Consider the following 14,445-nt stretch of genomic DNA (forward strand, 5'->3'; position numbering starts at 1 on the left):
GAAGTAAATTCTTTTTTAAAAGTACAGAAATGCCATCATAACCACAGACAACTAAGCCGCCGATTTCTCTGTTTTGAAGAATTTTTTTTGCATTGAAATAAGGTGAGTGAAAGAGAAACACTCACTACGTCTTTTTTTTTTGTACAGTAATCCATTGATAATCATCAATGCACAAAAGTAAAAGACAAAAGCACACAAATATCCAAAAACTGAAATTGAGACAGCTCAAGACGAGATTTTTTTTTTTCCCTTTTCCTTTGAATTTTTTTCCTCACTTAAGTTTAAAATACACATATTAACCAGCTGTAGAAGGTTTACATACAGTAGGAATTTGGATTCATCAAAAAAAAAAAAAAAGAAAAAAGCACAGTTTTAAGTCAGTCCAGCTTTCCTGGCTTTATGGTGGAAATCAGGGACAAGTCCAGGATGGTCCAGTCCAGTCCAGTTCAGAGGAGGAGCAGACAACTGGCCATGGCTGAGGCACTACCGTACTGATAACGCAGCGCTGTGTGTGCCATCGTGTGCTGGGGCAGATGGCAGTTACTGTATGATGATTGCTGGGGCAGAGAACTAGTCACACTGTACTGTACTCACCCTGCTCATCCACACTGCATGTGTGTGTTGTCACGCAGGGAAGCACAGTACAGCTTCACGCAGCTCAGCTCAGTTCAGTTCAGTTCAGCAGTGTGAGGGGCCTCTTGCTGTACAACAGTGGTCACCACAGAGGAGGCAGTCTACATAGAGATTCTGACTAGGAGCCCAGAGAGGGTCCAGTGGGGCCAGTGAGGCCAGGGGCTCAGGGAGCAGAGAGAGTTATGGCTGAACATTTAAGTTGGATTGGATTTAAGCTTTGACCAGTTGAGAGGGCTTATGGGACAGAGGAGGTGTGGAGGATAAGAAACGCTTTGAGCTGCAGACGAGGCAGGCGGAGAGAGGACAGACTAAGGTCAGCCCAGTGGAGAGAGGGGAAACTGGGGATACGGTGGGGGCGGAGGGAAGTCCAATGGTAATGAATAAATCAGACAGGAGGAAGGCCTGGCCGAAGTAAAGGAGGGGTGATAAAGCTCCAGAGAGTTTTCAGTGAGAGGGAGGTCCTCTGCCCGTCCAAAGAGACACCTGGACAAAAAAAATTTGAGCACATATGACTGACTGGCCCCTTCCATTACAGACTCAGGTACTATTTTCACTCAGAATCTGCTATTAGTGCAGAGAGGTAGTTCAGTACAAGTCTGAGCACACCAGGATTTAAGATGGCAAAGTCGCATCGAGTTCAACTGCGGTGAGCTAGATGTGGAAATTTAACGGTGCTGCCCTCTGAGGGGACAGGAGCTGTCAAGTACAAAATAGGGGAAGCTATCATAGCTTAGCCATGTAGGCTACTTTACAGAAGGGTGCTGGTAATAGGCATCATCCACGATGTATCCCATTACTCTTTTGGTAACCGGTTGGACTCCACTTTGTTTTTTCCTTGTTATGATGATTGGCACATATGGGTGATGCTATCAAGAGCCAGTGTTTGACATGTCCATTCAGGGCTACTATAGAAAACGATGGCGAATTCCCTAAAAGAGGATCTGTTCTGTATGTAGATATAAACAGCTCATTCTAAGGTAATGAAAACACAACGATTCTTATTTCTAGGTGATTATACATTATTGAAAACATTGTTATGCGTGTACCATTTTCTGCCACTAGATGCTGCTAAATCCTACACGCTGGACCTTTAATGTCCTGCTGAATTGCTGTTATGGAGTGTCCCCTCAATTTAATTCGTATCAGTTTTTGGTATATTTTTTTGGTACACTACACCACTGAAGGCTGCTCTGCAATCTAAACTCCAAAAGGAATCATGTTTTTGCTGTCTGGATGGTATAAGTCGTCATAGTTTTTAAGACCAGGGAAAATCAACAATGCAAACAAAACAAACATTCAACTACAACAACAAAAATATTGGCTGATTTAAAGTGATGTCTTTGAAGACTTTGATGGTTTTGAATTATTACAGTAATTGTCACTTGTTATTTGTTGTAACTTAAAACAGTTGGTTTCCAGGCTGCCTTCAATTTTTAAGTTGACTACATTTAAAAGACAAGTTAAATCATTACAAAATTAGCTCAACCTATCTTCTCAAATTTGGTCAACCTAAAATTTTAAGGTGGCCTTAGCTTCAAGCTAAACCAATAAGTTTCTTTTTTACATTGCAACATGGAACTTGTTGTATTATAATATACACACCGTATTTTGAACGCTTCAGAGCATTTCAACCAAAAATAAATTGGTTCGCAGCCCGAAAAGTTGGTTCCCAGCTGGAACCAAAAAAGTAGCATTTGCATTTTTACCCTCAAGTGCAAACCATTAGTCAGCATGTCAGATTCTCAATATGGAAAGAACTTGCAAGGAATAGTCTTCCATATCTTTACATCATTATTAGTTGTTAAATGCTTGTTTTCTGGATCAAAACAAGTATCTTTAGTAAAAGAACAAAAGCTCACCTGTAATCAATATCTGCCATCTTGCTACTAAAGTTTACATCACATTGTGCATTATGCAATGCCCTCCATTGCTGACACATCTGTGATTACAACCAAAACTGGTGGAAACACTGGCCGGTTCTTGAACAGAACCAGTTTAAGACCCAGCTGGTGTTTCCACCAGAACTAATTTGGTGGAAAATAGGTATAAAAAGGACACAAAACATGTCAAAAGACTTCTTTACAGTTTAGATTTTCAATTGTTACCTGCCAGCATCGCAACCTGACTTCAATATAATATAAAGGCTGATCATGTCATTTGTTTCAGTTATTGACGGTTGAGCACTTGTCATTATTTCATCCTTATATTAATAGTTTTGAAATACTATATAAATATTGTTATGTTATCAGATTTTTCACCAAAAGTATTCTGTTGTCTTGAGGTATAAATATTTTTAGTATGAAAAATACCTGTGCTTATTATATACGAGCATGATAACATAACATAGCAGTGCAGAGATTGTTTGACCCACCGAGCTATCGGCTGTTTCCACTCAGTGTCGCAGGCAAATGACTTCAGCAGATGGTTTCAAGATGACGTGAGTTCTGCGGGGAGAAGAGAGTAGTTGCTTCACACATTGAAAACCATCTGGAACAGAAAGTTTTTGCAGCTTGTCATGTATTAAGCTACATTATCCTGTAGATGTGTGTGTCTCACCGGTGTGTCGTTCCACTGCCGTGGCAGGTCCTCTGGCTCAGGTGGGTAGGACATCCAGGACGGGCTACGGTATGAGGATGGGGGTGACATGACAAAGTAGTCCGAGTAGCCCGGGCGGTTGGCAGATATCGCGTAGACTGCTGTGATTGGGTTTCCTGTGAGATGTGAAGATGGATTTAGTAAATGACTGAATGTCAGTTATCGTAGCTACCGTCTTACATTTAAACAGCCCACCAGTCTGTCATACCTGAGTAGGTGCTGATGGACTGGTCGACTGTGACAGCAGGGAAGGGGGTCCTGGACAGCGGCAGGTATGGGGCGCCGTTGTGCTGCTGGGCCTGCAGGTCTGAGGCCTCTGACACACGCGGCTTCAGACTAACATCAGGGGTGGAACTGTTAAAGGAGGGACAGATGTTGACCTCATAAAGTCATCACATGACAAGGAAACAAACTAGTATGCTTTTAACAGCAGTTGCTGAATACAGCAGCACAAAACTGAAGCTCCAAGTTTGGAGATCAGCTGGGATATGAGGTCAAATATGAGGTGGAACAAACAGGTTAAAATGTGTTTTACATAGGTGACAGTTTGAGAACCAGTGCTATACACTGCTAAATATGGGCTGAATACATTAAAAAGAGAATCCGTTAAACAAGGCCTGTAACAGGCCTCATGTAGATTTCAAGCATATTACATTATTACAGTATGACATGACGGGAAGAGAAAGGGGATGCAAATGTGTAAAATTGTTTTGTTTTTTTTGTCATATGACTGTAAGTAGTTTTATTTGTACAAACTGTGTTAGGATTTTAAGGGTAAAATCATAATCAAACACTGCACTAAAGGCAAAAATCTGGTCAAAGCAAGCACACTTCCTAAATATGTGGATTTTAATCTGCTGCCATGAAAATAAACACAAGTAAAAAATAAAAATTCTGGGAATCCATGTGTTCAGCCACCTAGGTTTACTCCCAGTCAGTAGTTAAACCCAGATAAATATTCACATGCTGATTCCAGTTCATTAAGACTTTTTTATTCTTATGATTTTTTTCCCACTTTTTGGGCAACAAAAATAAAGGATCTAATGTTTTCCCAGCAGAATTGTTTTCCTGGTAAAACGGAGAAGACCATGCATTTGAAAGTAGAGCACAAGTAGAACTAAAAATGTGAAAAATCCAAACAAGTACTAAAAAATCTTTTTGATGTCTGGTTGAAATTTCAGGGTATTTTAATTTTATTTTTTTATATTATTAATTTTATTTTTTTTTTATAGTCATGACATTACCATCTGAAAACTCTTAGCAAAGTCTGCATTCCAAAGCCTCTCTGTGTATACCACAATTTTACATTTGTTAACATAACAGGCTTTGCTATTTTCCTTTTCCATCTCGCGTACATCTCTGCACTGTAGTAATACAACTACAACTACAAAATACAACTGTACATGTTACACTTGAGTAGGAGACTGGAAGACAAGTGATGTCATTGCCAGGGCTCACAACCATAATGCACTATGCACGCTGATGTCTAACAGTGCATACTAAATAGAAATTAAATGCTGCACTCTTCCTCCCTGTGGGCTCAGAAGGAACTGATACATGACGAGCTGACTTATTAAATATGAACACAATTCTGTTTCTGGGTTCAACGGTCACATACACATAATTGTAATAAAATCAGCACTAATTAAAGAATTTTAAAATTAACAATGTCAACACATTGTTGTTTCTGCATTATATCTAAATAATATGTTGTCATTTTCCTGCAGTGTGCCTCTTGGTCTGCAGCACAGCTGGAACATGTTTGCTCGTCTGTGTTATTTTCTCAGTTTTTCCACTAGATGGCAAACATGCCCCTCCGTGAAATCCACATCAGGGGAACAGTCAATCACTCTCTGCAGTGCTACAGTGCCCAGCAACATGGTGCACACAGCAACAGCATTTAAATGAAGAAGCTGCTCAGTTCAAATGATGCACACTAACATATGGGCCTGAGAGAGGGAAGAGTGTGGAGCAGATAGAGAGCGGATGTGGAGGGCAATCGGTTCAATTGATGCTCATTAATATTCTGTAGCTTTGTTTTTTAACTCTGCATTCTCCTGTACACTCGCTACTAATAAATTACATATTCATTGAGTACGGTGATTAGTCCCTGCGGTGCATTTTGATAGGCTGAGAATGCTGAGGAATGCTTTTCAAATTCAAACATTTCCTTTGATTCTCAACAGCACAGTGGATGTTTTGCTACCTGGTTACTAAAGCGTTTAGTCCATATCTTGTCCTTTACGACATGTACTGTGTTTTATCCATATGTTTGTTTAGATTTTTTCTTTGTTTGTGTTTTTTTTTTTTAAATTTATTTTCCCATTCAGGTGTCTGTAGTCTCATATTTGTGTGTGCATGCATGTGTTACCGTCGTATTGAGGTCCCAGGTGGTGGTCCTGGTCTTGAGGGGATCAGTGGCGGTGGAGACCCAATGCCCATATCAGGAAGCTGGGTGAACCGAAAACCCTGCGGAAGCCACAAATGTAACTTAGACACATATTTAACAAGCGTCTGGACTCTACATAGTGCAAATAATAATAATAAAAAAACAGTAGTTGAAGGAACAATAAACAGATCTCAACAAAAAAAGAGGCCCAGAAAATCAGATGGGTGTCTGATCAGAGCAAAACAGAAGATAAATACAGATTCAGGCTGTATAAGGCTTGTTTTTATTTGTTGGTGGGTGTTCAATCCTCAATCTCTTTAATCTGTGTAAAGCTTCTCCCTTGCCGATCAGCTGTTGGCAATGTTCACACTGTGAGCACTTACGGCAGCTTTTCGGTCCAACCTCTCTGTACGAATCTGTGTGCAAATATCTGAAAGCATCCACTGAGTGCTGTAGTGAGGTAAGGATGCTGGTTTTTACAAAATGTAGCATTGCGATGCATTGCCCTTTCTACAGATAACAGTGCGAGCAAAAATCTATACAGCTGAACACCTTAATATGCAGGGGAGCCTAAATATGTAAACTAAACATAACAGGCTCAAAGGAGCTTTATTTTGGATTTTCTTTTTTTATTAGGCAACTTTGAACTTGCTCTGCATCGTTTTACTAGTATGCAGCTTTATGATTTGGTCACTGAATGACCTTGTGAAATAATGTAAAAGCTAAAATGCTGATTTTTCAAGTTGTGAAGTAGCAGAGTACATTAACGCGAGTACTCAACTTTGTGGAAGTACAATTTTAAAGTACTTGTACTTAAACATTCTCATTTTGTGCAACACTGTTCTTTCCCAAGAGAAATATGGTGCTTCTTATTTCATAACTTTGTATCCAAACCCAATAATAACAACCAGGTGGCTATAAATAGTTAATGTACAGATTCTGATTTTACACACAAAATTTAAGCTATAAATTATAAGAAATTGTTACAAACCAGAAGATAGTTAAGTCTGACATAGACTTGTTCAATTATTAACTTATAATTTATTATTCTAAACTGATTCGTTAAACTCATGCATTATTTTGATACTTCTAAACTAGCCATTAATAATAAACAGTGGAATAAATGACTAGGTGTCACGTAGTGTTTTGACAATACTGGAATTACTCATTTAAATAACAATAGCTTGAAAAATATCGATATTCAATGCTTTTTTTCACTTTTTCAAACATTAACATTGAGCGAGTGAAAATGTGCATCTGGCACTGGTACTGAAAATGAGAGACACAGTTTCACATATTCATGATCAATATGTACTGATAAATACATATTTTCTGACAATAGTGTTATGCAAAAGATGTCGGTTTTGTTTTTTTCGCCACAAACTTTACTTTTTTGGTTCACTCTAACAAAAACCCACTGACCAGCACAAAACAGAAGACAAAGTTAGTGACTTAATGTTGAACAAAAATTAGCTGCTAAAGAACCAGATATTTTTCCTAAGAGATGATGGAGACCAAAACAGAGATAAAAGAAGTGTGAAAATTGGACTTGCATTTGCTGGTGAACACAAACACCCTCCAAATGAATGCTAATTTTTCTCAGTTTCAGTTTTTTCAATTTGTTGGCAGGCACTTAAGTCACACAGGTTGTATACAGTCTATAATTTGTCCTGACAACTTTAGGTTAATATGTCAGTTACATGTTTACAGCTTGTGGACAAAAAAATAATATTAATATTTAATTGTTTTTTTATTAATATTTTCATACTTTTTTTTATATTTTGTGCGACATTTATTGCCTTTTTGATAGAGCAGCTGGAGCGACAGGCCAGGTGGGAGAGCGAAAGATGACAAGCAGCAAAAGGAACCCAGGCCAGAGCCCAAGGACTCAGCCCATATGGGCCGCACGCTCTACCAGTTAAACTATTTATCTCATTTTAGAGCAAAATGACAATAATGAAAAATTTCACTTTTATTCTCATCTATTCCATAAGGTAAAATGCAGGCTCTTCACAGCTGCATAATGTGCCCCTTTTCTGCTTTGAATCTATATTTATTACACATCCTGTGCTGACTATCCTATCACAGTGAATGATTTTTATTGCTTTCTACTAAAGAAATGGTAAAACCAACTTGTTGAAAGCAAAATCTATCACATATTGTTGGAAATGTTGTAAGCGCCACATCTGAAATTCCATTCAGCTCCACTGTATTGAGGTGGAGGCATTAATGTGAAAAGTAGATATCTTAAAACCTGGATTCATAATAACTAAAGACAAAATTTTGGGTGAATCAGCCCTTAGACACCCCTCTGGTGCTTACCGGTTTAGGCAGGCTACACTGGTGCATGTCCTCGTAGCCTGCACTCCTCTGCCTGCCGCCACAGGGATGGTTCATGGTCCCCGGGGCGCTGGTCACCCCGTCACTATAGTGGCTGGTGTGGGATGGGTTGTAGGCTCTGTGGGCATGGTGGTGGTGATGGTGGTGGCTGCTGATGAGAGGGAGAAAAAGAAAAAGTTGAGTCAACAGATACACACCTACTCATTTTAGTTTTCCTCTTTTACTTCGGTGTACTTGTACAGACGTTCAGAAAAGTCTACTTTCTGAAAATCAGCTCGGGGTGAATCAGGGCACCTCTCGATTCATTCCTACACACTACTGTGAAACATGCAGATGTGTGGAGAAATAAATCATCTGTGAAAAATATAAATTTACTTGGTTGGAGGAGAAGGAGGGTCATGGTCCGGAGGTGCCAGGCTGAAGGCGTTGCCTAGCAACATATGCATCTGCGTGCGGACCTCATCAATGGATGGCTGGGAGCTGAGTGTGGAGGAGTCGGAGCCACGGTGAGCTTTCACCCCCAGGCTGCCATTCCCGGTGCCAGTAGATCCACCTCCGTAACCCAAAGAGCTCATCAGGCGGTCCACATTGGTCTCCTCAAACGGTTCCGGTTCACCCTGCAGAGCACACACACTCAGTCAGCAGGACACGGCGGCATCCACCAAATTGTCCATGAAGTGATGAGGACATGGACACCAAAATTACAAGCATTTCTGACAAATCTAATCACCATCTCTGACCACCCACTGAATGAACTTCTGTTTCTTAAGAAACAAATGCTCTGAGGGATATACAAAAGACTTTTGTGTTGACAGTTTTATTCAGTTCACGGAGAAGCTAAAACAACAGGCAGCACTCTCAAAAGTTAGTGAGGAATATTTACAGCCCATAGCAGCACAGTGTGAAAACACTGACTTAAATCCAACAATTAAAAGGCAACGTTTTGAACAGGTTTTGGAGAAAATCGTCTTGGCTATTTCGTTTTTTGCCTAAAATTTGAGAAGCAGAGACGGCCCACCATTTAATGCTGCAAACAGTTTTTTTTATAATCCATCACGCTTAAATTATTGTGCAAATTTCTGCAAAGCAACCAAGCCTCTTATGATGATATACCATCAGAAATTCAAAGTTTGGAAGGGAAGCCAATAACATCATAATCCTGGGTGTCCTCGCAACATTGAAATATCTCCCCTTAGGTTGTTTACATCACAGCTGCAAATAGCATTGTTTGTTGTTGCATTGTTTTCATCATTACAACAGGATACCACTAAAAAGTGCTAAACAGTTATAATAAATCATTACCCAAACACATTGCATCCCCTCACACACCTGTTTGCAATCCAAAACAGCACAAAAAAGAAGCAAGCAAACCAACAGTCGCCCCACAGCAACATAAACAGAGGTAAGGTGTGCATAGCAACCATCCTAAAGCGTGAAACCAAACTGCCCAGTAACATACCGCCTGTATCAGTGCACACAAACATACATGCTCCTGCACAAACACACTCTGTTCTCCTTGTGTCGTTTCCAACAGTTTGGCGCATCCAAGGCCATTAACCGCTATCGAGCCTCCCATCTGAATCCATGAATAGGCTATAATCATATTCAGAGTCATTGACATTCAGCTAGGTGGCACGGTCACTGCTGTTACCGTGGTGCAGCAGAGGAGCAGCAGAAAGAGATTTCACTCACACTCTCTCTATCTGTCCCCATTTTATCTGTCTTTCTTCCTCTCTTTGTCTTTTGCTGTCACTAAAATGAAGGAATCACTTTTTTTCTAATCTTTCTGTCATTTCCTCCCTTTCTTGTCTTACTCCCTCAACCTTTATCTCTCTGTTTGGTGCAGCTTTTATAAAGTTCATCGGAAGGTGATTTGATAATCCTCCGGGTGTGAGCTCACACCATCGGAGTCGGAGTAAAGGGCGGGAAGGAAAGGATTAAAGTTATAAATGCTCTCAGGAGATTATTTCAGTCGTTTGACAAAGTGGCAGAGCTTTACTTTGCCGCAACCGTCGTGTAAGATTTCTGGAAGAAGGATCCATCCACGGTTTCGTCATTGCTCTCTGTATGACTCACCTGGTCATAGGTCAGCCCTCAGCTGCTATTACAGTTTGTTACAGGAAACAACTTTCCTCAAAGCTTTGCATGCTCTTGCCGCTGGGTATTTTTCTGAATATCTCCTACAATAAATCCCCCCTAACATCTCACTTGGTCCTATTCTTTGCTTCAAATCACTAAATGTTCTTATTTCTTCTCCTGCATCTGACATGTTATTCTGTGCAACACTGACTTGTTTTCTGGCTCAGTGTTTACAACAAAGAACACTGACTGACATGACTTGTCACTCACATCATAGCCGTTGTTTCGGATGCCCCTCCTGGACCTCTCTCTCAGCACTAGCAGGTCCATCTCCGTCTCTACCGGGCTAGGGCTGCTCAGAGACTGACGGCTCCAATAAGTGGGCTCCCGTGGGTGGGAGTACCTGATGGACAAGAGTAAGCAAAAACACTCTAAACACTGTAACAGCTCAGGGCAACACTGTAGTTACTTATCCTCTGAGTCCAAACATGTCAACATTTACATTTCAGAATAAGTAAAAAAATTAAGGAGAATGGGAACACTGCTGCATTTGTCACTGTGTCGCTCAAAAGCAAAACTTTGAAATAAACTGACACAATGTCCTGCCAATCATAGTTACCCTCAATTTACTTTACTCTGGACACACGTTTTGTTTGGATTTATTTAATATGTTAGGATTTATTGCTCTCTGTTTTACTTGATTAATTTATTTTCAACAAATTCTTAAAGAAATGAAAATATACAAGAAAGAAGCCCAATGATGTGTGATTAATCTTTTAAAACCTGGACTGACATCAGTTTTCTTGCACTGGGTTCAGATGACTTTCAAGATTATTTATGTCTTTGAGCCCTGAGCACATTGGTTTGATGACTTTCGAAAAAATGGGGAAAAAGGCAATGAGCAACTTGGCTAGAAATCTTCTGCAAATTGCAAGAAATTAAAAATTCAGAAAATTATATCTTTAGAAAGATATTTCTTGAACACTTTTTCCAGGTCATTTCCTCATTTATTTTTTTTACCTTCATGTAATTTTTTTTTACATTTTTTTTCTACAATTGTTTTTGTGAACAATAGGTTTCATCCTAGGTCTGGTGTCAACGTTTTATTTAAGTCTGTAGTGCAGAGATGCTGAGATACAGAAGAACTAGAAATGCTGACCAATCAGAGCAAACTGATCTTTATGGGAGGGGGACTTAAACAGATAGTCGCTAAAAGAGAGCGTCTCAGACAGGTAGTGAATACAGATGTTCCAGCACAGACAGTATAAGGAAAATTGTTTTCTGACCTTTAAATGAAGTAAACACAATCTAGAAAAAGCCTTAACAACAAGTATGAACCTGAAAATGAGCATCCGCAGATGTTCAGTTGTTCAAGTTCACACACGAGAAGGAAAATAAGTATTTTTCTTTGCCTGAACAGCAAATATAAAATGATTCCTGAACTGTGCAAAGGCGGAATATTGTTGAGACAAAACCGACACGTATCTGTATGAACTGTAAATATTAATGTGCTGACCAAAAATCACCCCTCACTACTCACTCGGTCCTTTTGTGTTGCTTAGCAACTACAGCTACACTTCTACAGTAGATCTGGAGTTCTTGGTGGAAAAGTTGTTAAGCACTTGAAGCAGTTATACTACTTAAATAATGATGAATTGAAATGGAACAAAACTAAAATTTTTCCTACGCTTCAATAATAAAATAGACACAGCTTTAATAGTGAAGTCTAATCCTTTAATTCTGGGACTGTCAAACATGTCTGCATAACTGTCGCAACATTTGGTGAGTTTAAGGTTGATTTTTTTTTTTTTTTAATTATTGCTTTTTTTTTTAACCATTTTTAGTGCAGTTATGGCCAATGATATCTCTGAGTAAAGGGACATTCTTAGGATTTGAATGATGACGAACATTAAATTATACTCATATTAAACAGCTCCTTTTAACTCTGGAGCCCCCCGAAAACTAACTCAGCTTTAAAAGTGAAGTCTAATCCTTTAATTTTGAGACTGTCAAACATCTCTGCATAACTGTCATACCATTTGGTGAGCTTGAGGTTGATTCTTTTGGGGTTTTTTAACCATTTTTAGTGCAGTTACAGCCAAAGACACCTGTGATTTAAGGGACATTTTTATGATTGCTATAATGACGTACATTAAATTATAATCAGATTAAATAGCTCCTTTTTCTCTCTCTGGAGCCCCCTCTAAAACTGACTCCGAACCTCTTATGACATCCTGCGAAGGAGGCCCTCTTCTCCTCAGCGGTCATTGGCTCCTTGACCCCGTTGTCGTGCCGACTGTGTCTGGTGTCACGGTGGCTGTAACCATGGCTGCCACTTTCGGACAGAGAGAACTCTCCGTAGCCCTTCCTGCGGGCCTTCTGCCGCAGTTTGTTCCTGTAGTGCTCGATGTCAGACTTCTGCTTCAGCCCAACGTGGTTTGCCTGCAAACAATCATTCAAGTATTGAATTGAAGTAATCATAATTCCCATCCAGTTATGAACTGCTCATTTTTTTATGATGAACTGTAGAAATATTCTTGTCCAGACTTTCTGTGCCTCAGACAGATCAATGTGTTTTAGCAAACATTCCCTACAGCTCAATAATCAGACAGTGTGTCACGCCCTAAACATGATATTTTGTGCTAATGCTCATTCAATCAATTGCAGATGAGCTGGAAAATCAGAGAGCTCTCGAGGGGATTATTGATGTAAATTGATTGAGGGATAATTTATCATCAGAATAAGAAGGAAGAGTGTGAGGTAACAGGCTGGGTGGTCAGGAAAATGACAGAAGTAAGAGATTAGCGGGGGAGAGGAAGCATAGTAGCACAGCTAAATTCAGCTGTAACACAATGTGTCCCAGAGGACTTGTAATGATAATACTACAGCACAGCGAGGGCAGCATAACAGACGCCTGAAAGTGAGGGCTGTAACATAAAGCCGTTGTTAACAATCTTATTTTGTCTGATGTGCCCCCATCAGACAAAATAATGCCAGATGCAAACTAAAACTTTTGTGCTCTGTGTGTTCAGGACCTTCATGGCACGGCTCATCAAGAGGTGAACTTGTGGCGTCCTCTATTTTGGCGTGAGATCTGTTTGGGCAGTGTGTACCTCGCAGCACAAGCATGAGAGTTGGCGACCTTGATTTCTCTAATACCTTTAGCTAACTATCTACCACTCTAGCTAATTATCGTTTAGCTTTTAATTAACTGATCAACTATTTCTGGACTATATTTATCAGAGTAAGGGCGTGGCTAGGGTGTGACACTGCACATATTTTTCCTTGATCCTCCTTGCATGACGCTTCCTACACCATAAATAACCATATTTCACCGTTTCAGGTTATGATTCATGATGGGATTTTTGAGATTAAAAAAAGCATGAAGATTTGGGAGTTCTGGGGGTATTTTAAATAAAATATAAAATATAGTGTTTTCCACATATTTATTTATTTGTGGCGAGCCACCAAAATTAAAACATCTGCCGCCATAAATAGATTTTCTAGCGCTATTGAAATATATTTACGATGGAGTTATTCAGACTGTACAATACAGAACTGACATCTGACGTGCCTTCCTTTTCCCCTCTCATAAATAAATAGTCCTTTAGACTTACCTGATGGCATGATAACTACCTTTCACACACTCTCAATCACAATAACTAATGCTCAGGTGTTGCAGCTGATTCACTGTGTACATTTCTTTTTTATGTTTAAATGATCTATTCCAAATTAGTTGAGGTACAAAACAATCTTTCCAAATACTCCTGAAGAAGCGTCGCTGTGGTACGAGTATGAAATAATAAACATTAGCAAACATTATGAGTGAATAACTATATTAATGTACATGTCTACCAAACGCTGCTGCAGCGTGTGTATCTGTGTGACTCATGACGATGATGCTCTCGTTTTGCTCTGCTCTGTACTGTCAGCGCTGCAGACTCAACTCACCGCTAAGTGCGACGAAGCCTCGAGGCTGTGTGTACATTATGTATACGTGTGCCCGGACTCACCTCCCCGTTCAGGACCACTGAGTCTTGGCTATGCGATGAGGAGGAGGGGTAGGAGTAGGTTGGCTGAGCAGTCATGGGTTTGATGGTGATGAGACGCAGAGAGCCTGAATGGTCCTCGTACGGGTCTGGGAAGAAGAGGAGGATAAACAGGTTAGCAAGAGTCTCACAGAGACAGTATTTCCAGAAAGCTGTGATGTTGCATCGACATTATCACAAATTCTGCCAGTTTCCACATTAGGGACAAGACACATGTTGCATATTTTACAATCTGACGTCAGGCGGTTAGGTTCCACTCTTGTGCCTGTGAGGCAGGTTCCACCTGACATTGCTAAGCAATCATAAACATCACTGTATCGAAGCCCATTAATCACAAATGCCTAGTTAAAAAATAGTCTT

At 39.9% G+C, this 14,445-nt stretch overlaps 1 protein-coding gene across 1 annotated transcript in view; it reads right to left on the minus strand.

Moving 5' to 3' along the window:
* Window positions 1-387: 387 nt before the first annotated feature.
* Window positions 388-14,445, minus strand: part of kiaa1549la (KIAA1549-like a) — a 116,488-nt gene continuing 102,430 nt past the window's right edge. Inside the window, exons 15-24 of the mRNA XM_042495435.1 lie at window positions 14,050-14,174; window positions 12,258-12,478; window positions 10,307-10,439; window positions 8,333-8,574; window positions 7,940-8,108; window positions 5,600-5,697; window positions 3,437-3,582; window positions 3,190-3,344; window positions 3,005-3,077; window positions 388-1,116 (exon numbers count right to left, since the gene is read on the minus strand). Of these exons, the coding sequence (XP_042351369.1) occupies window positions 3,048-3,077; window positions 3,190-3,344; window positions 3,437-3,582; window positions 5,600-5,697; window positions 7,940-8,108; window positions 8,333-8,574; window positions 10,307-10,439; window positions 12,258-12,478; window positions 14,050-14,174 (1,319 nt within the window). The 3' untranslated portion in view covers window positions 388-1,116; window positions 3,005-3,047. The remainder of the gene's footprint in view (window positions 1,117-3,004; window positions 3,078-3,189; window positions 3,345-3,436; window positions 3,583-5,599; window positions 5,698-7,939; window positions 8,109-8,332; window positions 8,575-10,306; window positions 10,440-12,257; window positions 12,479-14,049; window positions 14,175-14,445) is intronic.

This window comes from Plectropomus leopardus, chromosome 11, assembly GCF_008729295.1.
Source record: "Plectropomus leopardus isolate mb chromosome 11, YSFRI_Pleo_2.0, whole genome shotgun sequence".
NCBI classification, from domain to species: Eukaryota; Metazoa; Chordata; class Actinopteri; order Perciformes; family Serranidae; genus Plectropomus; species Plectropomus leopardus.